We start from the raw sequence: 25,076 nt of genomic DNA, 5'->3' as shown, positions 1-25,076 counted from the left end.
TGTTGGGGCAAAAGAGAACTGACTAGACTGATGTGAAGGTGGAGATTCACCCCATCCAGAAACACATAATGGGTCAGATCAAAGCAGAATGACCTAGTCAAAGTTCAGACCTAAATCTAAATGAGAATATGTAGCAATATTGGTGCATCAAAGAAGTCAAATTAAAAGATACCATGTGGCTTTAACAGGACAGTGTTGAGAGGTGCAAGTGGTCAGAATACATTTGTAAGGCAATGTAGAGCCAAAATGTGTGCGCATATTTTATTTTCCATTATATTAGAAACCTTATAGAGGAGGGAAAACTCTCTTTACGCACCAACTGCTATAGGTTTATGACTGACCAGTAAGAAGCCATCCTGCTCCAATTCTACAGTAACCCGGGAGTCATTTTAAAGTTACAAAGAAATGTTCAAAAAACATTGCTGTCGTTCAGGACAATGCAAATTTATTTATTTTACTGCACAGCTGTTTCTATACTGTTGTATATAAAACCAAATAAAGAAATGTACACATGACCAAAATACAGGTCGCTTTGGTAAAAAGATCGCTAAAAAAAAAACCTCTTAAAGTGCATGAAATGTAAAGACGCTGTTAATAAAGAAGTGAAGTATATTAAAGTGAAACAAAGTCCTTCTTAGAAGGAAAAGATACAAGTAAAAACACAACAGCAGACCTAAAACCATTTTCTTGACTACATATAAAACTGTGATAAGTTAAACACTGAAAAAAACTGACAGTATGACAGCATATTCACAGAACCACGCAAGTTAATACAGGAAAACAAACAAACGACAAAAAACAAAAGAAATTAATGCAAGAAAAGTAAAAACAATGTAGAGATTGTGTTTTTTGTTGTTGTTGTTGGTTCAACTCCCGTATGTCTGTCTACTTGTGGAACATCTTCTCCGTGCCTCACACATGTGTGGAGGACTTCGGTGGAGAATGTGCCAGGACCACCGAGTTGTTGAAATTGCTGGAGAAGCTGGTGTGGTAGCTGGGGCTCCGCCTGCCGGGACTGTTGAGCTGAGGCTCAGAGGCCGCCAGGATACTCTGGGCCTGACACAGCTTCTGGATCAGGAAGCGTTTGTCCTTGCCCTCCTGGAAAACAAAAACCCGGAAAGATTTCAGTGCACGGGCTTTTACACCGGCAAACCTTCACTTTGCGTACTACCCAGTCTGCACACCATAACCAGCTTCTCCCTTAGTTGATTGATGACTTTCTTGTGAGCTCTGGCAAGTGCGATCACATAAAACATGGCCAAACTGTAAAGAGAAAAATAAAAATAAAAAACATTTTTAAGTTCAGCCAGAAAGACAAGAAGCATGTCTATCAAAGCGTAAAACACCGCAGCGACAACTCACCACGTGACGACAAAGAAAGAGACGGCAAAGGTCTCTGACGCGAGAAAGTTGATGAAGTTTCTGCCGTTTTGCGGCAGGGCTTCTACCGCGGCTGGAAGCGCCTCCCAGGACGTGTTGTAGTTAGAAAACGGTCCGCACGCCTGCGAGGACTTGATGCTGCACACAGAAGAAGAAAAGTGGAAACGTAAAATCCAAACAGAACCGGAATCGTGGTCGGGAAACTGTAATGAAAAAAATTAAAAAGTGCATATGCACATACGGTGTAGCTGTGTCCATTTTGCACTTGATACGAATAAAATAAAAATCCCCAGTAAAAGGAGTGTTACAAACCGTGTAAATATTTCAATTAATTAAAATAAGGAAAACTCAAGTATGACAAACTCGTTACATTTAAAGGGTTTATCACTGTAAATAAAAACAAATCTAAGATCTAAATCTAAAGAATATAACCGCTACTTTTAAGGCGCTTTCGCACTGCAAGGAACGGAACGGAACGGTTCCGAGCGTGTTCGCATTACAACTTGCGACCGGTTCCACCCGGCCCCATGGAACCACAAGAGCTGTGGTTCCAATCGTGCCGGCCAAGCGGTTCTGCTTAGAACCAGCAGCTGATTGGCTGCTGGTTGTTATGGAGTCAGACGTTGATTTTCCGTTGACAGCTGGCTCTCACTAAACTGTATTTTATTTTGTAAAGAGTGCTCTTTTCAATATGTTTATTATTAGTTTTAATTAGCAGTGGATTCGTCTCAATATAGTGCAATCACCTGGTCTAATGATGAGGTATTTTTTTTTCTCAGCTTACTTGCTGATGAACGAGTACAGCCGCTACATCAAAACCATTGTTTAGTTTCCAAAATAATGACGTCCGGTAGCGCTTCGATGGCGCCCTCAGTGTAATGCGAACACAACAGGACTGGAACCGTTCCGTACCGTTCCGTGCAGTGCAAAAGCGGCTTTAGGGTCTGTTATAGAAGTTCAACGCAATTATTCCATGACAAAAAACAAACAGAAAAAACTACTAAAGCATGCATTTGTTAATCTATAGTTATTAACATTAGCTGGTTAAGTTTCAAAGAGCAGTGGCTCCAGAGCTGCAGGTTGCAGACCCTTGTGCTAACGGCTGCAGTTTTGCTATGACCTTTAGAGGCTTAATCTCCTTGTAGAGGTCAACTGTCCATTCAGCAGCTTTCCCCATGATCGAGATGGCCATAATACAGCCATAGCATAAGATTATCGTATTACCGCATGTTTTATTCTCATCTGATGTGTAAATCCTCAGACAAACTGAACTTTCATTAGCTGTAGACCACATTAAATAAAATTACCACGAGTAAAGGCGTTAAATATGTACGGAAGAGGATTAGGGTCACTGGGAAAAAAAATAAAACAGTTCTGACTTTAATCTCAGAATTCTGAGAAAAAAGTCAGAATTCTGACTTTAATCTCAGAAGTCAGAATTCTGAGATTAAAGTAAAGATTTTTTTTTCTTTTTTCCAGTGGCCCTAATCTACTTCCGTAAATATGTCAACCTGTGTGTAATGATTTAAACTCATCTGAGTTTTTGACTTTTTGAGTTGAATTACTGAAATAAGGGAACATTTCAGTGACATCCTGACTCTTAAAGATGCAACTGTTCTTCCAGCTTAATAAAGGCAAGTCTAGAAAATCTGAGATTGGAGGGCTGCTGTACATTTTAGTCAAATCTGTCCATGTAGCTAAGAGACTGAAGCAGACAAATGATTTGATACGATACTCCCCCGGAGGAGCTGGAAGAAGTGGCTGGGGAGAGGGAAGTCTGGGCCTCCCTTCTGAAGCTGCTGCCCCCACGACCCGACCCCGGATAAGCGGCAGAAAATGGATGGATGGATGGACTTACTGTGCAAGGCTAATAGAAATGGGGAAGCAGGCGAGAATCAGGCCGATCAGCAGCACACCAAGGAAGAAGAAATTGGAGCTGGACGCTCGAAATGGCCGGGTGGACGGACGGCAGTTTTTGATCAACGACAACTATGAGAGGTTAAGACAAGATACACATATAAATGTGCTGTATGTACATGTATATGTGAAGATTAAAAGATTTTAAAACTATTCCAACCATTTTGGAGTTTTCACACTTTTAAGTTTATAAAATCAATCAAACAAACAAACAAAAAAAAAAGCAGAAACCTTTTTGACGTAGAAGATGCAGAAGTATTTGATGGTGCAGATGGCCGGAAGCATGGGGCAGTAGAAAGTGCCGATCCAGCAGATGGTCTGACCGTAAACAATTTCCAGCACATTTTGAGGAATACCGAACTCCTGCAGGCCCAACATCTTAGCCAAAGGACAGTCACAGAAATCTACAAGCATCCTGAGCAGGAAGAGAAAAGTGGCTGTTGTAAAACTCAGAGAAGCTGCGGGAAACTGAAAAAAACAGAAAAACAAACAAAAACAAAACTGGGCTCAACCAGAAATATAATGTTCAATTTCTATCAGTTCAAAAGACAAACGCTTTTTGAAACGTAAACTCCTACGTCGGCTACACAGCTGGTTAGTTTGGGTGTGTTGGACTGTTGCTCTTATTTCTCAAACAAGCCGAGGTTGGCCACTTATTGGAAAGTCGTGGTTTGAGGGAAAAAAAAAACGTTCCATCATATCGTTTCTGCATTTAAAGTCCATTTGGTGAGACGACAAAAACTGCTTGAATGAGGATTCTACGGCTGAACAGACTGTAGCAGAATAATTAAAAACTCAGAGCGCCGTCAGCTGCAACACCACGACAGAATCAAAGCAGCTGTGACTCGATAACAACAAAATCCTCAATTCCTTTCAAGCCACACAATCCTGACATTTCAATCACCTTGGAATGCAGGAAGCCAGATTTGTGCGTTTTTCCCGATTCATTTGCATAATAAATATCTGACCAGTAGGGGGCACTCGGCGCATTGAAATCTCAAGTCATGGTTTTGCTGTTCAATGCAGGTCAGTTTTAACCCCCAGTACATTTTCCAAGAGCGCCTCAGTCTGTGCAGCACGGTGAGCTGGTGGCCTCCTCATCCTCTGACCCTGCAACTCTTCCTCAACAAGTCGTCCACAACCTTCGGTGAATCATAGACAGTTGATCTAAGACGGTGTCGTGGCTGCTGCGCTCTATGAGCCGTTCATAAACCCGTTTTACAAGAAACGTGTTCCTGTGCCGGGGGCCGCGTCGCCTCGTGACAAAACAACCGCCGTTTCTCACATGAACTTACTTTCGGGGAAACTCCACAAAGATGGTGACTGCGAGTATAATGATGAAGTCAAATACGGTGAGCTTGTACATCTCCTGGCCCACACGGGTCTCCCAGCACTGCAGATAATAAAAAAAAATTAATAAATAAATAACAAAACCCACGGAGATGGTTAAAGACAGAACAAAACAAATCTAACCAAACACACATTCTGCTGTTCACAGTGAACTTCAGCAGAGGTTTGAATTGGAAGGTCTGGAAGAATTTGATACAGGAAGAGATTGACTCAGACTTTGACTTGGCCAATCTAACACATGAATACACTTTATTATAAAAGGCAAACTCCATCCTGGAACAATGACAAATGAATACTTTAGTTCCATCCCTACTTATAGAGCCTGTTTGTACCTGATATTATTTACACATATCGGTAAAAGGGGCTGAAAATAAATCCAAACCGTTAAAAAAAATGATGAAAACAAAGCATCATTGTACTTCCACTTACATCGATGTATCCACACTACTTTGTGTTGGCGTGTCATACTAAATCACAATAAAATGCATTAAGGTTTGTGGTTGAAATGTGACCAAAAATGTGGAGCTATTTTGCTGTTGAACTAATTGTGAAATCAGAGGAAAAAACAACTTACTTGGCAAACTTTTGGGTTGCTACAGGGATCGCTTCCACATTCGCTGATCCGAGTCCACAGAGAGAAGAGCAACACGGCAATACTGGTCAACCGCATGAAGACACACCTGTGGAGAGAAGGTGGAGTTCAGACAACGGTAGCCGTTTCTCTCAAGCTAACTTAGCAAGATGAGCACCAGGGGGGGGTTTAACACATGGAGGTCCACTGCACCTCATGAGAGTGAAGCGGATTTCGAAGGCGGGTGAGTAATCCTCATAGTTGATGATGACAGAGAAGAGGAGTGGGGTGATGAAGTTGGCCACGGTGATGACTATGGAGGGCAGATACTCATGGATGAGATCCACAACGAAATTCACCTACAGGAAGGAAATAGTTGCATTCCAAGTGATTTGCGTCGATGACTGTACTGCACAGGATGGATTGTTTTCAAAATGTTTACAGATGGAAATTAATGGAAGTTGGTATTTTAGAAGAAAAAAAAATCTAAAATTTTGAAACCATGACTTTGCTTTGTAAATCAAGAGTGTAAAACAAATTTGCTTCAACGTTTATTCGTTAAATGTTACGTAAATCTGGAAATATTATGATTTCTTTCCACACGTTGTGTGTCAGAACCAGAGGTCGCGCTAGACTTTTTTGTTATCCGTTCTCTTGACGGATAACAAAAATTGGTCATGTACTATTTTTACCCGTCAAATCAAAATCATATTAAAATAAGCTGTTTAGCCTCATTTCTACGCAGTTAGTTAATCTTCACCTAGTTGAACCAAGAATCCAGATCCCATCACACATAAAGCAAATGAATGCATTTAACTTTATCTCCGTAGTGACAAAAACCAGTGACTGTGGCCCCGATAACTTATAATAAATTAAATTAAACGACCCCACTTAAATTACAAACACTTCAACAGCTGGGGTCTGAAAGCACAGCCTCACAAATTCCTCCTGGTCGCATCTACATAGAAATCTTTGCTGGTTCATCAGTCACTTGGATCTGTCTGATCCAAACCGATCTGTGAGCTTTTTACTCTGTGCGGTCCGGACGTGTGCTTTTATGAGGATCTTTCTGCGTGGTTTCGCTCCCCCGAAACAGACTAGATGTTACGTCTGCTGCGCTAGTGAGCGCCGCTCTCCTTCTGGGTGCAGAAGGTTGGCTCCCAGTCAGAAAGACGCATTTAGTTCAGTGTCTATGAGATGGTATTCAGAAAAGGTTTTTTTATTAACTGATTTTAGTTGTCTCTGCGATGAACTCTTTGCATAAAGTCTGTAATGTCTGCGCATGTGCACCAGTCAAGGGTGTGAATTAGAACCTGTCAATTGACGGACGGGCTTCAAATGTTCCCGTCGTTTAAAAAAAAATAACCGGTCAAATACGGAAAATGTTCCGTTAACGCAACCTCTGGTCAGAACCATCAAAATAATCAACAGCGACTATGCTCCAGAGGAACGGGAAAGAGAAAAACACAGTGGGAAGAATCATATTAAGAAAACTAACATTAAAAGATAGACACCATGCTTGGAACAAAAATCATGTCGGTAATACGTTGTTACCTTTTTACTTCTGTTTTCTGCTTTCTGGGAGAAGGCGGTGGCAACGTAGATGCTGTAGAAGCAAGCGGCCAGCACTCCCATGACAAACATGTTGAGGACGACACGGAGGAGATAAATCCGACATTTGTCCTGTGTGGTGCGGTCCGCCATTTTCTGTTTGATCCGCTCGTCCTCCAAATCAGTCTGGAGATGCAGAAAACATGATCCGCTGTCACAGCAGCAAATGTAAGAACCGCAGAGACGCGACCCAAAACAAGAACGACAGAGATAATTTAAGGCCAATAATCAGGAGGAACCACACTGTTTACTTGTGCTTCTTAAAGCAGTTTTTCCAATGGTGTTTTTAACCAAATGAAAACAGGAGATATCTTGTTTTTACAACAAGGGAAAAAAAACTACTTGATAAATCCGTAAAGATTCAACATTCATGAAGTTAATGGCATCCATTAACTCAGCTGCCTTTCACACTCACTAGTCAATAACAAATGAGTTCAGTGAAGAGTCAAGGCTTTTGCGAATATCTACAGAAATACAATAGATTACATGTTTGCAAGGCAGAAGTCTACATACAATCAATAATGTCCTGGGTTTAGTCTTTAAATTATGAATTCAAGTCATTTTTTTATTTTCTAAAACAAGAGTTGGTGGCACAGCTTTAATTTACTGTGGATTTTTTTATCCACAGTAAATTATTTTTACTCAAAATAGGGCAAATATGTACATACACCTCAAGTAATATTTGGTTAAAATTTGGAAACATGAGGAAACTAAACAGAATAATCCCAAACTCACAACACAAATAAATCCAGCTAACCTTTAGCATGTATAAGGAAGACATGTAAAAATCTAGACCAAGGAAGCTCTGAACCAGGAAACCAATCAGCTTCCTCTTATAGAAAATGGTTGGTTTCCATACCAGGAAACTGCTGAAGTTTTGGCAGAACTTCAACAGTTCTGCCAAAAGGAGTGATGATATGTCAGGACAGAAATATGCTAAGATGATGTTAATGGCAAAAAATCTGTTTGAATTTCTCTCTACATGTAGAGAGAAATCATGTCTATATTATATATATATACATATATATATATATATAGACAACAAACTTTAAATGACTCAAACTCCATTTAAAACTGACTGAAATGCTTAAACAGACCTTGAGCTCGTAGAGCAGACTGCTCCTCTTCTGCTTTGCTGCGCTCTCGCTGGTGGTGCAGAAGTCCCAGCCCGCAAAGATCTTGTTGCAAAAGCTTTGAAAGCGATCCTCATCCTTGATCAGGTGGCGCTTGAATCCTGCAACGGACCTTAAAGAAAACACAAAACTTAAGGCTCCAACACGCTTCATATTGGCGTCGAGTTCGGCAGGCGGATGCCTCCCTGTAAGCAAAATGACGCAATTTTCCATCGCGCGTTTACGCCAGTGAGAACAGATTCTGAACTTCGCCTGAAGTACGTTGGAGTCTTTAACCCAAATGTTTGTATCTGCAAATAAAGTGAATTTGTGAGGAGTTGGACTTCTTTAATACCTTTTAACAATCCAGAGGAGGCTCAGGAGGAGGTATCCTAGAGTTGCGAGGAGATATGCCAGTGGCAATTTGTATATGATCTGTGGAAAACGGATTTCATCCTTTGTGTAGAAGCCGTATAAAAGGTAAGTCCGTTCCAGAATGCCCTGGAGATAAAGCAGAATGATCAAGTCCTGAACATGGCTTTATACACGCAGTAACTAGTGATTCAAATTAAAAAATTATTACAAAAATGTTAAAATCTGACCAGAAACTGGAAGTAAAACATCAGCAACAAAGAAAATACAGCAGTCGGCTAAATAAATGTATCCTTTCTGTACGTTGTGTAAGTTAAAAGAAATGCCTTTAATTTTTTAAAATAATTATCTTTTAAAGTTTACAACTGTTTATTATCCAAAAATAACAGGTGGTGTGAGTTGAACGTCAAATCAAACTTTATTGTCAAACTGGGTGTGATTAGGACGGCAGCAGAGCTGCAGCTCCGTGTATTTTCAGAGATGTTCAAAAGATCAGTGATCTTTCCTGTTGTGTCTGCCCTTATGGTGTAGTGACGGGGAAAAATGCAGTAAAATCTAGTGGCTGATTACAAACACTAATAAGATGATGCTAAAATGTGCATAAAACGCCACTGCATGTTATTTATTATTCATTTGTTTTTCTTAACGCGATATATTCCACTATGCGTTCAGATTCTCATCGCATTTGCGTCGAAAAAATTAAAAATGCCATTTACAATTTAGACTTGGATTTACTGCTGTATAAAGAAAATAATTTGCTTAGCCTGGTGGGAGGGCAAGTAAAGGCTGATGTCCTGACAGGTTAATAAACTGGGGGAAACCCTGTAAAGATGTAACTTTTTTAAGGATTATCAGGAAAATAAATATTATACATTAACATTAGAATAAAGCATTGGGTACAGAAAATCATACTCCATTTCATTTTCCCTGTGTGTTCCAACCTGTGAAGCCCTTAAATCATATCCCCTACTTTATCTGATTAACCATGTATAAGTGCTGCATCGTACAGAAACTTACGTCACCAGAAAGCAGATCTACAATATGTTCGTGATAGTTCTTGAGTATCCCGCGAGTGGTCCTTGGGTTGGTTCTGCAAACATTTCCTGCAGGAAAACGCGGTTAGATTCAGGCGCTTCGGCATTTCACCTCCAGTTTAAGCTTCATGATGGAAACAAACCAGTGAGTCCCCGCACCTTGATGCTGATTGTAGATGACATTTCTTGGGGTGGGGTCAAGGATCATGGGCAACATGACAAAGCAGAACATGACCAGAAAAATGATCAGGTTGAGCGCAACCAGGAAGCGCAGAAAGGAGAAGTAGGAAAGGATCCCCGTTCCAAACATCCCTACAGACAAATGAAAGAGGACGGGTAAAAAGAGCACGACCAAAACACACAGCGACGGCGTCTGGAACGAAAAGATGAGCGTTTGTTTGTCTCACCCTCTATCTGGTGGATGTCTGACCTCCAGAGCTTCATGGAGCTCAGGAATACGTGAGCGTTATCCGTCAGCCTCTTCATGTGCCTGCGAGCGTCTTCCCTCCACTGACTGCAGCAGATTAGATCGTTCCTCTCCTCCATGCGCTGATCTCTGGCAGGTGATGCAGACAAACAGAATGTTACCATCAGGCACCGGCTGGTTACTGCTGTCAAGGTATTCAGAGGTCGGTTGGTTTTGAAACCAGATAGTTTCTATTTTCTGGGTTTATGCAAATCAGAAGCTGAGAACGTGTCCGAGTGGCTAGAATCCTCTGCCCCTCCCTCACCTGTTGCTGCGTACTGCTGTCCAGCTGGCAGAGAGGTTTTTACATTTCCTTAGAAAGTAATTCAATCATTTCTCCAAATTTTCTTTAAATGTTTGTGTTAATTGTACAGTAGTTCTCCTTCAGGGCATCAAACACAGCAGGGATTTCCCCACAGTAAAGTTCAGACCACCCTAAATAATGTTTTCAAAAATAATACAAATGAACTAAAGAAGACAGTTTCAATTTCCTATTTATGTGATCTGTTATTGTTATTAATAACATATTGTGATATTGTTCTACTGCAGGCAAGATAAACTGAAATATAACAAAATGTTATGCTCTGAAATATCTCTTGCACACACCCTATGCATTCGATTGGTCCAAGAAAATTACAAATAAAATCTCTTTAAAAATTTTTTCTAAGTTTTATTTGCATTTAGCAAATATAAATGAATAATTTTGGTAGCTCCAGCTGACCTAAAACAAGAGAAGTTTGGTCTGATTTAACTTCAGGCAGTGAGAAAAAAAAAAGTGTCTCTTTTTATCATTTTTAAAATACCCGGCTTCAAATGTAAATATAGCTTACCAAATTTAGCCTTTTAATCAGATGTTAGATTGCTCTTTATTTAAAAAAAACTGTACAGTTTGTATATGAAGCATTTTTAAGGACTTTACACAAAAATCGAGCACTTTCCAAACCTTCCAAAACACCTAGCTGAAATTTTCAAGGATTTCAAGCACCCACACATTCATACAGTGAGAATCCCATAGCGGTGGCACACGCCTACTTTCTGCACGCAACCACGAAAACATGAAGCAACATGAGAGATTTTCTGATTACGTTAGAAGACATTCGACGGATGCTCAGGAGTTTCCTACTTGTGTCTGCGTTTTTCAACTATGGGTAAGGTTAGTTCTCTGATGGCCCGCTGCTCCATCTGACTCTTCCGCCTCTCCTCCAGTTTGTTGGCCGTGTTAAACATGCCAGAGATGCTCAGCCTCCCTTTCGAGCTCTCTCTGCGTCTGATGCTTGACGATTTTCTGCGGTACAGCAGCGACTGGTAGCTGGGAAGCTGGTCCAGCAGCGGGTTGCTTTTGAGCCGTCCCCTAGCGCTAATGACGAAGACTTAAAACAAAGAAAAACAGAGTTTTGTTAATAAAAACATGTAGAAATTAGCAAGAAAAGAAACTGATTGAATTGAACAAAAATAAAATTATTTTACTAATTACGGTTAGTCACAAAAAAAAAATCTATACCATTTCTTTCATTCAACAGAAAACTGAAAAGTGCGGTGTGTATTTGTATCCAGCCTTCAGTAATTTTACTGCAGGGAATGAATGACTCTAGCAGCTTTGCACATCTACAGACGGACATTTTTACCAATTCTTCTCTGACAACCAGCTCAACCTCAGTCAGATGGGATGGGTAGTTTCTGTGAAGAGTAATTTTCAGGTCTTGCCAAAGATTTGATTAATATTTTTGTCGAGGACCTTTTTAATATATGAATATGATTTGATGCGTTAGTTTTCCCACAACACGAAACACATTCAACAGATATTTGCAATGCAGTGAAAGGTGTTTATTCTGCACAAAAAACAGAAATAAACACTTTATGATGACTGTTTTGTTGTTGTCGTTTGTTTACATTTTGGGCTCAAATTTTGAGTTTCGAATTCCTTAATGTATTTTATCATAAACTCATATTGTAATCTATCAAGCCATTTGGTTTTTGCCTACATCATGATGCGGAGCAAGACAGTGATTTAAGAAAAATACTTTCAGTTTAGATTTACTCACCTTATCAGTGGAAAAATAAGGTTTTAGGAGAAATGCCTAATGGTAAGGATTGTGAGAAAACTTGAATGGATGGACTAATAGATATGGACCAAGATAAGATAAAGATAAGACGAAAAAAATATATTTATTTGTCATTAATGTGGATTAATGCAAATACATATTTTCCCATATTCTACTTTCCTTCTTTCACACTTAATACAATCGTGAATCCCGAACTTTTCCCCACTAGGTACGAGCCTTGTGTCATTCAAATAATGAATATGAATGACACATTCATTATGTGAGATAAATACTTGGCATAGAAACGCTTTATGGCTGTAGTGCAAACCAGGGAATACTTAATAATAATAATAATAATAATAATAATAATAATAATAATAATAATAATAATAACTAATTTCAAGATAATCGTTGACAAGCAGAACAATTTTAGCAGGAATGTGACGTTAGATCGGAGTTTGCAATGTTAGCTGACAAGCTAAAACAGAACCAATGTTAGCTGACAAGCTAAAACAGAACTAATGTTAGCTGACAAGCTAAAACAGAACCAATGTTAGCTGACAAGCTAAAACAGAAGCTAGACTACTTTTACGAACCTGTTGGACAAGTTCGTAAAAGTAGCTGAAGTTCATAATCACCTGAGTCGTCCTCCATTCTTCCTTTGTTCAGAAGAAAAACTGCAGTTTTAACAGATTTAAAGAGCTGCTAAATAAATATAGAGCCAGTAGACTTCGTCGGCAAAACATTAAACACGGGAGGAAACCCTCCAACTGTTGTCAGGAAGACAATCCCCAGAGACAACTTCCTGAATGAGGATACCGATCCCAGACATTATCTATGGAAGTCCGTTACTGACATTATTTGTGTTTGGTTTCATTTTTGGAGTAGTGTAATGAAATATAGTCTTTTTTAATCTCATCTGGACCTGCCTTTCATAGGTTCAACTAGTAAGATGTCATAACAATAGGTTTATTCGTATTTTTCATATGTAATTTTGGTACAGCAATTATGTTTGTTGGCTGAAATTGAGGCAATTTTAATTCCTAGTAAATGTATGCTCTTTTACTTAAATTTGAATATCTTTAAAAATTGTTTTTTGTATTCATATTAAAAAATGCCATATTTAGTATAGTCATATTTTCAATTAAATAAAAAAATTATAGAAAAGTTAATCCATAATTCAACTCAGTGTACCAGGTAGGTTTGTATTGATTTACAAGTTTTCCAGGTCTGTAAACTATTTTGGTGTCAGGGCTTCATTTTCTTTTTCTTAGACAAACTATCTCCTTGTGTTTATGTTACATATAGTTATTACATGCTAACATTGTCCAATTTCTAAGACATGTTCTCTTCATGGGGAATGTGGCTCTTCTTAGTTATGCATTTCCTTTACTTGTTAAAGTTTCTTGTCACTAAGCAACGCCTAGATACCTTTGCACACTCTGAACTCCAAGAAGCTCACCAAAGTCTCAATAAGGAAACCATTTAAATGTTGGCTAACAGGTATAATTGTTTTTCCCATGTTGAGCTGTCATGGACACGCTCGTAATATCCAGAAGTGGACTTTTAACTTTGCAAGATCACACTTCCTGGTAGACAGAGAATATATTATCTCTCTCAAGCAGCACGCCCCAGGTTGGCTCACAGGTTCACATCAGGTTTGTTCTGCATGGACTGGAGGAGTCCTAGCACCTTAACTACAACAATATTTTCATACAGTTTCAACTGGATCACTAAAAGGTAAGAAGAGTGTAATAATAATGTTTTTATTTAATGTAGCTGACTTTGTGTCAGAATCTATTTGGTCCCATGCGCGGCAGAAACCAATCCTCCTCAATGAATTAATGATGACCAGATGCGGATTAGAGAGGAAGATTAAATTACACATGCCTTCCTCAAACAATATAGCTGTCACTCTGCTTAAACTCACTTGGCTTGAACATGTGACACTGTTTGTTGAGGCTATATTAAAGCTGAATGAGGGCAACTTAATAAGGAGGGCTAAATAGTTGAAAGGAAAATATTAGGCGTAAAATGTTTTATTCAGTTCATTTGACTGTTTTGTCCTCTTTTTCGCAGGACGTAATCAGGACTTGATTAAAACTCCCACTTTTTTGAAGAATAAAAGGGTCTGCTTTTAAGGATCTAATGACGAGTTACAGTAATGGTGGAGTTTTTAACCCAGCCTACCATGACAGTGAGACTCTGGAAATTGACAGGAGGTACGTATGACCAACTATTCTGTCTAAGTAATGTCTTTTTCTCTCTTCTTGTGTTGGAGTGTTCTTTAATTCTATAAAGTTTTGTCTAAAAATCCTGTAATATTCTATAGTACTGAAACCCAGGAGGTTAAGCTGAATGTCCTAAAGAAGCAGGCAGTGTTGAAGATGTATGTTTTGAATCTTTTTTGTTAAGTTTTATGATATGAACTCAAAGGTCATGTTTGTATGAAGGCTTAACTTGCTTACTGTTTCACTAAACTTCCTAATTGGAGTAAAGACTGGCACGCCAACAGAAAATGTAAACCTTAAAGGAGTAATGAAAAAAGTAGCAAATAAGTTTCACTGTAAAGCTCTCCCACACTTAGCTTCTTATGAAGACTTTAATTTCTATGTTGCATGAAATGCAGTGTTAAAACAGGACTAGTCTTACATAAAAATAATTGTACATAATTTTTTTTTGTTTGTATCTGAAAATATTCCATTTCGAATATCACTTCCTGATCTGACAAGGTCAGGAAGTGAATAAAGCATGTCATAATCATAAACATACACTGTAAAAAAAAAAAAAAAGTCTCTAATTTACTGGCGGTTATGATTGCCATAATTTATTTACGGATTTTACCGTAAATATACGGTAAAAGATTCATGGATTATATCATATTTACACTGTAAAATTCTGGCAACCGCAGCTGCTGGTATTTTACCATAAATTAGAGACTTTTTTTTTTTTTTTACAATGTAGCAAGCTGAATGGGAGCAATTCATCTTTTGGCATTCATGTCTTCCAGGAAACACCAGCAGCATACCAATCCGTATGCGAGAGTAGACCCAGCCCAGTGGGGGCAGAATGTTGAGCCCACAAATCACGGTGAATGGAGAGCAGCCGGGGATGGTTGGAGTGGGAGAGAAAACTTCCCCATGGAGCTCATCTCCACAAGTCCTCCACTGCAGCATAACCCCAGTAAGTGAATCCCAAATGAGCTGTGAAGATAAAATTAGACCTTGTTTTTTTGTTGCCTTCACAAAACCTTAATTCACCAATATAAAGTCAAAAGAACGAAGTTACTTTAACAGGGCTAAGATTTAAAATCCGTCCTTTGCGTTGAACAATAAATATCTTGGCTTTATGCTAACGTACAGTCACTGAAAAAAATACATCATTCCTTTTTCTTTTAGAATACCTTCATTTCTACATGCAACAAGTTCTGCTTAATTCAAGTTAGAAAAGCTGAGACTGAATAATAAGTTTGACATTTGATGCTACAAATGAATTTTTGGTAATACTGCTAACATTATAATTTTTTCCTTCTGTATTCTTTATTTTCCCTTATATAAATAATTATTTTGCCCTTCTTTTTTTTTACGTGGATCTTCGAATCCGTTCAAACTTCTAGCTATATTTAGTTAGTGGCTGTTTGCTTTCTTAGCTCTGTGTCTCTTTATAACCATTTTGTTTGAACTCTTTCTTTTCTCCGCATTTTTTCATTCAGATAACAACACATTTCAAATTGACCCAGACTCTCAGTATGATCGCTTTCCACCTGTTCAACTTCATTCTTCAATTTCAGGTAGTGTGTTTCTCCAATTTTATCCCTCAGATGTTTTTTAATCACTAAACGTATTAATTTAGGATTTTTTTTGTGATATTTTTGCTGAATACACATTAAATTTTGTGTGCCAGGAGCTTCTCTTAGATTATTAACCTACTTAGAAATTCCCACTGGATAATCATTAATGCAGAACCTGGACACTTAGCTATCGATGAGAACAAGGAAGCTGGCAGAGAAAATAAAGCAGATTGAACTTAATTTTGATTTAAGCACACACTGTTTCTTATCTTACCATGCATTTTGTCATATCTAAAAACACGTTTATGTGAAGAAATAAATTATATTAAGTGAAATAAGTCCTGAAGCATTTCCATATTCAGCTTTTGCGGTCACCAAGTGTCTTTTAAGGTGACAGGACTTTAATTTGTACTGCAAGTCTAACATGTATAGAGGACTGGATGACAGTATGCTGTCTGCAGAAATGAGGATTCACTCATCTCGATATGCTGGACAATTGAAAATGAAAGTAGCTCAGATCAGGTATACAACGCCACTGAAGGCAGAAAAGGCTAATGCTGGAGCAATATTTACTTGAAGAATATCATACACCACAGATCACAGGGCAAATATGCATTAATCTGAAAAAAGTATAATGTTAGCAAATGTATATATGGTAAGCAGGCATTTGCTTTGGCTTTGTGACTTTTGTTATGCTTTAAATACCTTTACAGTTACATTACAGGATTAAAACGTTAACAATTTATATTCATTTTTTTTAATTTTTGTTTGTTATAATGGGTCACACTGTGAAGTTTTTGTACACACTGTTTTGAGTTATGCAGATGTCTTTATTGACCCCCCCCCCTTTACCCATTTTAATCTGACTGAATAAACTCACACAAAACGAGACAGATTGCTTATAGTTCTTTAAAATATAAGCTATGATTGTTATGCTGGGTAAACTGTGAGTAATTATTTCAAGTGTAGTGTTTTGTTCTGTTTAATTTTGGCAGCTTTTCATCTTTCTTCCAAAAATGTTGTTTTTCAAAAGGTTCAGAAACAAACCAAACCAGAACTCTCCCACAGGACAAAGAGAGATAAAAAGTTTTTTAGTAATTCATCATTTAGTACTTACAAAGTAAAAAAAATATGAACAAGGTGAATACTTTAGAGTATTTGATATAACCTTATTTTACTTAATCCAGAGGATAAAATCATCAAAAAGATTATCTATAAATATATTACTGCTATGCCCTACATAGAAAAATTATCAGTCTAGTGACACATTTGGCACAGTAATATTTATATGCAGCGTGGTGAAAACAGTGTCACTATCACAGCTTTTAATCAGAAATAAAGATAATGTTGCATTAAAGTGGCCACATAAGTTCTCAAACAAATATGCTTACTCTGACTTCTTTATCAGTCCAACAGGACTAGCTCAAAAAAAATGCATAGGTTAGAGTAAAAAAATAAAAAATTAAACAAAGACAAGCATTCTATACAAATACAGCAATAATGAATGAAAATATGACGTAAATATCAGCATTGTCAATACTCAGCCATGAACACATCTGGTTTTTTTTTTTCCCTTCTCACGTTTATACAGGCAACATGACAATGAGATGGAGAGGAGCAGCAATGAGACGGATGAGTATGTTTCCTAACGCCGATCCTGCCCACGCTGCTTTCACAGAAGATGCCATCAAGAGCGAGATGGAAAATGGTACGAGCCCATCGCTGGGTATTTGGTTACAGCGAGTGCAAAGTGCGTCACCCGATCTGCATACGGGGTGATGGTTCCTTCAAAGAACCGTCTTGCTGTTTCTTGTCCGACAGAGGAACAGAACCTCATCAAGGAGCTTGTTGCTCTGTCGACAACGGAGCAAATCAGGAAGATCCGGGAGCTGCCTGTGAGCTTTGAAGAGAAGAAACATGTCAGGTTAGTGGAGAGCAGTAAAGGGCGATAAACAATCTGCTGCAGTCGTTCCAATGCACTCGGTTAATCATCAAACCTTTTTGGGAACCGTAAGACCAAGCTTATGCAAATACTTGTTTGTTTCAATTATTTCCATTGAGACCTTGTACTTAAAGCTCTGGAGCACATGTGTCAAACTCAAGGTCCAAGAGCCATATCCGGCCCACCATAGTGATTTATGTGGCCCTATGGACTCCAGAGAACCAACATAATGAATAGAACCTTCTAGATAACAGCTTAGTGCATATATGTGTTCTTTATTTTTATAGTGTGAAATTACATCAGTGTGAAAAGACGTTTCATATTAATTAAATTTCAGAGGTACTCATCAAATGTGGAGACAACCATTAATATTTTAAGAGTTTGTGAAACGGTAGTTTTTATCAGTACTTTCAGTCACAACTGGCCCTTTGAGGACATTCATCGTCTTGATGTGGCCTGAAATGACAATGAGTTTGACACACCTGCAGCAGGGAAAGATTTGGGGCATTTATAAAACAGTCAGCCACAAAACTAAAAGCTCCTGCATGGCCTTTTCTAGACCTCCTGCTGAAACACCCCTGGCCTCTGAATGCCCTGGAGGGCAGCCTGCAGCTGCCCTGGAGGGTTGGGCTTTTATCTTTTAGGCCTTTCTTCCCACTTCTTCCAGCAGAACTATTTTCACATCAACATCTGGATAAAACATGGAATCGCTCCACTAACACAGAAACCAATTACATAGATAGGACTCACTGTAGGGTATCTTCAGGCTTCTTGAATGTGCAGCATTACTTTATTAATATATAATGAACATTAAGCTGTAATGAAAAAGTCTTATTTTTTCCAATGCAATCAGGTGATCACTTCATGTTTGACTCATTGGTGTGGAAGTCAGGTTTCTTACACAACACAAGGGCCAAAGGTTTTCCATGCAGACTGTGTTGCTGTTTTGAGCTGTATCTGAGATGTGGAATTCAAAACGATTTGTGATCTTATGTCAATGTATTTTCACAGGACACAAGTAATGGCATTCAAGTCTTCAGGACGGTCCAATCACTTCACATCTTTAACAGATTTTTCTCAAAATATGTCACTGGTCAGTATTTTGCTTTGTACTTAAGCTTCATTCAAAAATGTAAGGAGGATGTGTACTTATGGGTGCTTTTGTGTTGCTTCCTTCCTCTTCAGTCGATACGAAGGTTTGGTTACAACATAAAATCCGCCAGGCAGACCCTGCAGCTTTGGCAAGGCATCATGAAGGAGATTGGGGGCAAATTTGGCTCCAGTGTTCTCAACTACTTTGTGCTTCTAAAGTGGCTTCTCCTGTTCAACATTTTCTCCTTCCTGGTCAACTTTGGCTTCATTACCATCCCGCTCCTGGTTTCTGACCTTTCACCCAATGTATCCCCAAATGTGAGCTTCAGAGGCCTGGAGTTACTCACCGGAGCTGTAAGTGGATTTATAGGTCTGGAAATTGTTCAGATGCCTCTTTGAAGAGTTTTTATGATTTGTTGTTGCTTACTGAGAGGTCTAATCAGGTCGGTTCCTTGTTTGGAAATAACTCATCTTCAGCCTAATAAGGGGTGGCTTTCTCAATCTTAGATTTTGAATACTATTAATGCTGAATATAATGACTTGATCAAATTAACCCAACCTTTTATTCACCGTATTCAATTTGGCATTTAAGTCTTCAGAATAACCAGTCAGTTGAAGTCTGTGTATACATTTTAATTTAGCATTTTCAAATTGCATATGTTATGTTATGTTGTTGTAGCTAAGAAAACAATAGCTCATAATTTGCTATGATTTAAACATATAGTTCTCTTCATTTGCTCTATGAATGAAGGACGGTTTCCTTACAAGCACAAATAGCAGTTTATAAAACAGAAGCTCTGTCTAAATGCAGCTCTAGTTTGTGAAAAATGTATGCCTATACAAAACCTACCGGAAAAGAGTGGCGTTCATATGTTTTCGCCTCTTCAGGGTTATTTCAACCACACCATCATGTACTACGGGAGCTACAGCAATGAAACATTTAGGGGCCTGGTGGATTACGACATGCAGCTCGCCTATTTCTTCACCATCTCGGTCTACATGGTGCTGTGTGGACTCGTGCTCATTTTCAGGTACGTCGTTCTTCCTTCAGTCGGTTCTTTCACCTGAACCTTCCAGCGTTTCTTCACGTTACACATAACATTTCCTGCGATTTGGCTTCATCCCAACGCAGCATGGCGAGCTCATTTAAGAAAAACTACGCCCTGGCAGACCAAGCTTCAAACAGTGCATGGCAGCTTCTGTGCAGCTGGGATTTCAGCATAACCAACGAGAAAGCAGTGAACCAGCGCAAGAACAACCTTCGAATCCAGCTCATGGTGACTCCTGCTCTTCTGAAGACATTTGGCGAGACAGTTAACATTTAATTTTTGAAATAGCTAAATGAAATGACGCTGTTACTCCAAAAACATTCATTCAGCATCCATTCAAATAATTGAATTCCGACGTCATAACTTCCATGACCACAGGTTTATAAAATCCAGCACCATGTGTGCAAAAGGTTTGGTTCTGACATTTTTCACTGCTAGGCATCGCATGTTCAACTGTTAGTAGTTTAGTAACAAAGAAGGGGTGAACAACAACAACAACAACTCAAGTGAAAGGTCACGAATGATCTCAAACTGAGTTTAACAGATACTGATGCTGCAGTTTGGACATGTATCAACTTTCTGCAGAGTAATTAGTCAGAGACCTCCAATTATCATGTTACCTTTAAGTATTTTTGTGTGGTATATAATTTGTTGCTGTTCAAGCAAAAAATGCATAGTTAGTGCAATATTTGTTATCTTGCTGCCATTCCAGGAGTCGTTATCAGAAAAGGCGCACAGAGAGCGACAAACAACTTCTGAACAACTGAAGCAGTACGGGATTTATTTTGGCTCCTGGCTCCTCTCCACTGGTTTAGCTGTTGGTTGTGGAGCTAGCATCTTTTTTCTCTGCCAATACGAAGACGAGGTACGTAAGAGTACGTATTGTTGTCGAAATCCAGTAACAAAGAACTGTTGTTACCTGGACTGACTCTAAAGGCAACAGTTACAGCAACTGGTCAGCCATTACCCTACGTTTTGTCAGGAGAGATGCATAGACTTAGTCTCATAAACAGCGTTTATCTTTAAGGATCGTCCCTCTGTTATCTTTACAGCGGGCTGAAGACACCGAAACTTGGTCCACACTGAAGGAAGCAGAGACACTCCTGGTTCCCTTTGTAGTGTCTTTGATGAATATGGTCATTCCCCTCTTCTTCTCCCTCTTCAACAAGTTTGAGCAGTACTCCAGCCAGCGCAAACAGATTTATGCCCTGTTGTTCAGGTGAGGCGTTTAGTGGTGCAGATACCCTAAAGGTTTTAGGACATTAAACCAAAATGGACCTATGTTTCTAGATTTGTTCTTCAGTAGTTAGTTGTGGCTTGAGTCTTTCTAAGATATTTCCGTTAGTAATTTTGTCATGATAAAAAACTCCAAGGCTCTGATGCTGCGTTGAATAAACCTCGACTCTGTTCAAACCTTCAAAAGAAGGTTCAGATCTGATATAATGGGATATCGTTTAAATTACTTTCTCTATCAATGGACAATGACATATTTGTTTATCTTTTTTTCATTCTTAGAAATGTGTTACTCCGGATATCCATTTTGGGTGTTTTGTGCTATTACTGGATGAATATGGTGCCTCAGAAATTCACAGTATGTATTTGTCAACATCCCTTGTTTATATATATATATATATAATAAATTAATGTGTGTTTATTCATTCAAAAACTTGTTTTCTCTCAGTGCTGGGAACCCATAGTTGGACAGGCTTTGTACCGTTTGGTCATTGTCGATTTCATTTTTCTGATGCTGGGATCCTTGTTTGGAGAGTTTCTTAGCAAGTGAGTAGCACATTTTCCCATTTACATTATAGTCACTGAAGCATGGAGAATTATTCTTTAATGATAGCTGTACTGTGCGTGTTTTTTTTTTTTTTTGTAACAGTGTGATTGGGACCAGGATACAACCACGTCTTGGAGTACCAGAGTTTGACGTAGCCAGAAATGTCTTGGAAATCATTTACGCTCAGACTCTGGCCTGGTAAAAACATACGAGGCAGTTTTTATTTTCATTTTTTGGACGATTGTAGGAGGTGGTTCAGTTAAAGTTTACACTTTTTCTCTTGTTAGGATTGGAATCTACTTCTCTCCTCTGTTACCTGTCATCCAGATTCTCAAATTCTTCATCTTGTTTTACTTGAAAAAGGTAAATGATGGTTTAAGAAGGTTTGAAAAACCTGCTATATATCATAACGACACACCTGGGTAGAAAAACCAGATAGAGAGCCGCGCTGTTCACCCGTCAGGGTCTCATGTTACTCTTTGTTCATTTCTGTCAATAGTTAATTTAAATCCTTTCATTACTTGGTTAAAAAGATTTAATTTTTTTTTATGCAACTGGGAGCTCTGGTTTCTCAATGATGAGGATAATCAATTGGTCTTTGTTTGATTCACAAAGCAACTCTGGGTAGATCTATTGTTAAACGCTTAATGAACAAACTCAGTGACCTCTAATATCACGCTTGTCAAGTTCTGCGAAATATAGATGCAATGCTTAGGCTTTAATTGAGTGAAGATATGGCTCACTCCCCAGGGCTGCATGACCTAGGGACCAACATGTCGTCTCCAAGCAGTTTTTCCATTTAAAATGTTGTTGTATATTATACATTTTATAGGTAGAATTACACCTGCTTGTTGTTTCTCTTGCTGTGGTATTCATGTGTTTGTCACCAACTCTCCAATGAGAGTAAAGACAGAAACTAGCAGGCTGAAATCTCTCATATATTAAAGCGCTAATGTTCATCAATATGTATATCCACTCCTCCTTCAGGTCAGCTTGACTCACAATTGCCAGCCTCCACGGCGTTCAGGCAGGGCAGCCCAGATGAAAACCATCTTCATCTTTCTCCTCTTCATCCCTTTCTTTGTGGGAGCCGTGTCTATCGTTGCGTACACCGCCTGGAGGTAAACGGGCGTGACTTTCACAGCCGCTAAGTTGCTTCACAGCTTGACGGTTGTGTCATACGTGATGATGTCCTATTTCCCACCACAGTCTGACCCCTTCGGAGCACTGTGGCCCTTTCCGGGGCCTCAACAGCACATTCAGTGTGATTGGAGAGTGGATCAATGACGTGGACAAAGTTTCTAGCACCGAGTGGGTTGTGTGGATCTACCAAAATGTCATTAGGAGTGAAGTTTTCTACTTTCTTATCACACTCATCATCCTGTAAGCATCCGCCTGCGTTGTGCGACGTGTTTTTGTTAATTGAGTCTTAAAATGTTTTTGACATCGTTTACCTTTTTGCCATGTTTTATGTAACAGACCAACTGAAAAAAGTGCATAACAGTTATAATAGTTTTATTTAGATGTATCAAGGCACAGCTGGTGTCACTGTTGCCTTGCAGTAAAGAGGTCCTGGGTTCAAATCCTGGCTCTTTGCATACATGAGTTCATCCTGATGACCTGGCTAGGATGTAGCTCCACCCTGCCACTGTGCAAAAGCGACACATAAATTGGTTCATTTTTATCCATCTGCTACACAATTCTGCATTGGTCGTCACATAAAATTTTATGAAAATAGAAAAAAACGTTTATGGTCCTAATGTGATAAAATGTGGACAAGTTTAAGGATTAGGGATACTGTTACGAGGCACTCTAAATGTGTTTTTCTTTGATTTGGAATCTTTGTGCAAAGTGTGAACGATCCTTGTCATGTTTCTGTCCCCCAGTGTCATCATATACATCTTCTGGCAGCTCATTCAGGGCCGCAAGGAGCTCATTGTTCTTCTGAGAAAGCAGATTGCTAATGTAGGTTCAAATTGTCCACCTGAATGAGTGTTTGACTACTACTGATTTCATTTTGCTTTTGCTTTTTTCCAGTTCATTTTGTGCTGATTTTACACCCATGTCTGATTTTTTTTTCAGGAGGGGAAAGACAAGTCCTTCCTGTTAGACAAGCTGCAGGACCTGCAGAAATCCTGTCCGAAAGTTAACAAAAAACAGAAAAAACGGACAACTGTATGCTTTGCACGTTTCTATTCAAAATTTATTTGTTTACAGTTTTTTTGTTGTTGTTGTTGTTTTTGTACTTTACCTAACGTCTTGTTTTTCTTCAGCACACAAGCCGACGCTCAGCTGAGCGCTCCTCTGGAAATCAGTCCAACTCAAACGCGGTGGTTCAGGTTCTACTCGCTCGCCAGCAGCTGGAGGAAGAGGAGAGACGCAGCGCCAGTGGCGTTTCAGTCCCGTCGGACATTTCCACCTCCGGCGCCGTGATGCAGGCCATGCTGGCCCGTCAGAACGCCGAGAGACGAGATGAAAACGTCTACGAAGTCACTGATGGGCACCCTCCTCCCCTCGATGCGGTGGCGCAGAGCTTGGCAGCCAGACAGAGGGCTGAAGAGACGGACGAATACTGGAGCACGACCCACTTTAACCGAAGTAACCCAGTTAACAGCTCCATTATCCAAGTCAGACAAAGTGCTGAAAGGGACAGAGAAGACGATTCGTACGATGCTTCATCCCCAGTATCAAGTGCAATGATTCAAGTCATGCAAGCCAGACAGAATGCAGAGGAAGAGGAAAGGAATCAGAGAATCTATCCTCCGGGGCAAAACGTGGCTCCTCCCGGCTCCAGCGCTCTCATCCAGGCCATGTTGGCCCGGCAACAGGCCCAGAATGAATATGATGATGGTTATTGACCGAAAGCTTCAGACCTCAATGGAAAACATTATCCCATGTTGTGTTATGAATCATTTCCATTACGTCAGATATTTTATTTCTCTCGACTGAAACTTATTCAGTTCAGCTAGAAAGTAAGAGATACTGCAATTAGGGAATAAGAGCTGCAGGTTCACCTCTTTATATGAGTACATGTTAGTTCTAGTGTATTGTCCATGGATGTGTGTAGATGTATAGAAATGAACATTGAGGTTTAACATGTGCCATTTTAAGTGCATTTTTTTAAAGAAAGAAAAACGAATGTTAACTGCTTGTATTAATGCTGGTTATCTAGAACTGTTACCACTTAGAGAATAAAATAAGTTATGTTTTGCATGAACAAATGAACACTATTTAAATTAATTTAACTTAATTATCATATTTGTACAGTTGAGCATTTTATTTCTGGCCAGTGTAGGCCTGTGTACTATTAATATATGCATATATTTTTTACCAAATGTTAAATAACATTTCATTGCACATCCTCTTAATCGTTTTACTTGCTATATATTTATAAAATCAATCGGTGCATGTTTAAAAACAATAAATGAAAAGACTCTGGAGATGGAACGGCTTATTCTTTTTTTCAACTCACAAGAACTTTAGAAAGTTCTGAAAAGTGAAAGTGCAATAATTGAAACTATTACAGAAAATAACTTTTTAAAAAGTGATGATTAGCAATATAAAATGT

General features: G+C 39.0%; 2 protein-coding genes across 2 annotated transcripts; one reads left to right on the top strand and one right to left on the bottom strand.

Moving 5' to 3' along the window:
• Positions 1 to 423: 423 nt before the first annotated feature.
• Positions 424 to 12,657, bottom strand: tmc7 (transmembrane channel like 7). Its single transcript, XM_081606668.1, has 16 exons — positions 12,494 to 12,657; positions 10,937 to 11,183; positions 9,755 to 9,903; positions 9,507 to 9,659; positions 9,331 to 9,416; positions 8,297 to 8,442; positions 7,927 to 8,074; positions 6,773 to 6,955; positions 5,432 to 5,577; positions 5,222 to 5,327; positions 4,593 to 4,690; positions 3,529 to 3,712; positions 3,239 to 3,369; positions 1,363 to 1,518; positions 1,185 to 1,263; positions 424 to 1,098 (listed from the first exon to the last, which is right to left on the bottom strand). Exons 1-16 carry the CDS (start codon positions 12,507 to 12,509, stop codon positions 913 to 915), a joined length of 2,214 nt encoding a protein of 737 aa, XP_081462794.1. The 5' UTR covers positions 12,510 to 12,657; the 3' UTR covers positions 424 to 912.
• A 1,142-nt stretch (positions 12,658 to 13,799) lies between these two features.
• On the top strand, positions 13,800 to 24,929 carry tmc5 (transmembrane channel like 5). Its single transcript, XM_008409266.3, has 20 exons — positions 13,800 to 14,077; positions 14,866 to 15,038; positions 15,568 to 15,645; positions 17,237 to 17,353; positions 17,467 to 17,569; positions 18,599 to 18,680; positions 18,773 to 19,033; positions 19,568 to 19,710; positions 19,812 to 19,956; positions 20,441 to 20,593; positions 20,781 to 20,947; positions 21,244 to 21,319; positions 21,410 to 21,507; positions 21,611 to 21,706; positions 21,796 to 21,871; positions 22,496 to 22,629; positions 22,718 to 22,891; positions 23,395 to 23,473; positions 23,591 to 23,683; positions 23,782 to 24,929. The coding sequence occupies exons 1-20, from the start codon at positions 14,004 to 14,006 to the stop codon at positions 24,364 to 24,366; spliced, it is 2,907 nt and encodes a 968-aa protein (XP_008407488.1). The 5' UTR covers positions 13,800 to 14,003; the 3' UTR covers positions 24,367 to 24,929.
• Positions 24,930 to 25,076: the final 147 nt, after the last annotated feature.

Source organism: Poecilia reticulata, chromosome 1 (genome assembly GCF_904066995.2).
Source record: "Poecilia reticulata chromosome 1, P_reticulata-male-v2, whole genome shotgun sequence".
In the NCBI taxonomy this organism is placed as follows: domain Eukaryota; kingdom Metazoa; phylum Chordata; class Actinopteri; order Cyprinodontiformes; family Poeciliidae; genus Poecilia; species Poecilia reticulata.
This window is presented reverse-complemented; position numbering and strand designations above follow the sequence as displayed.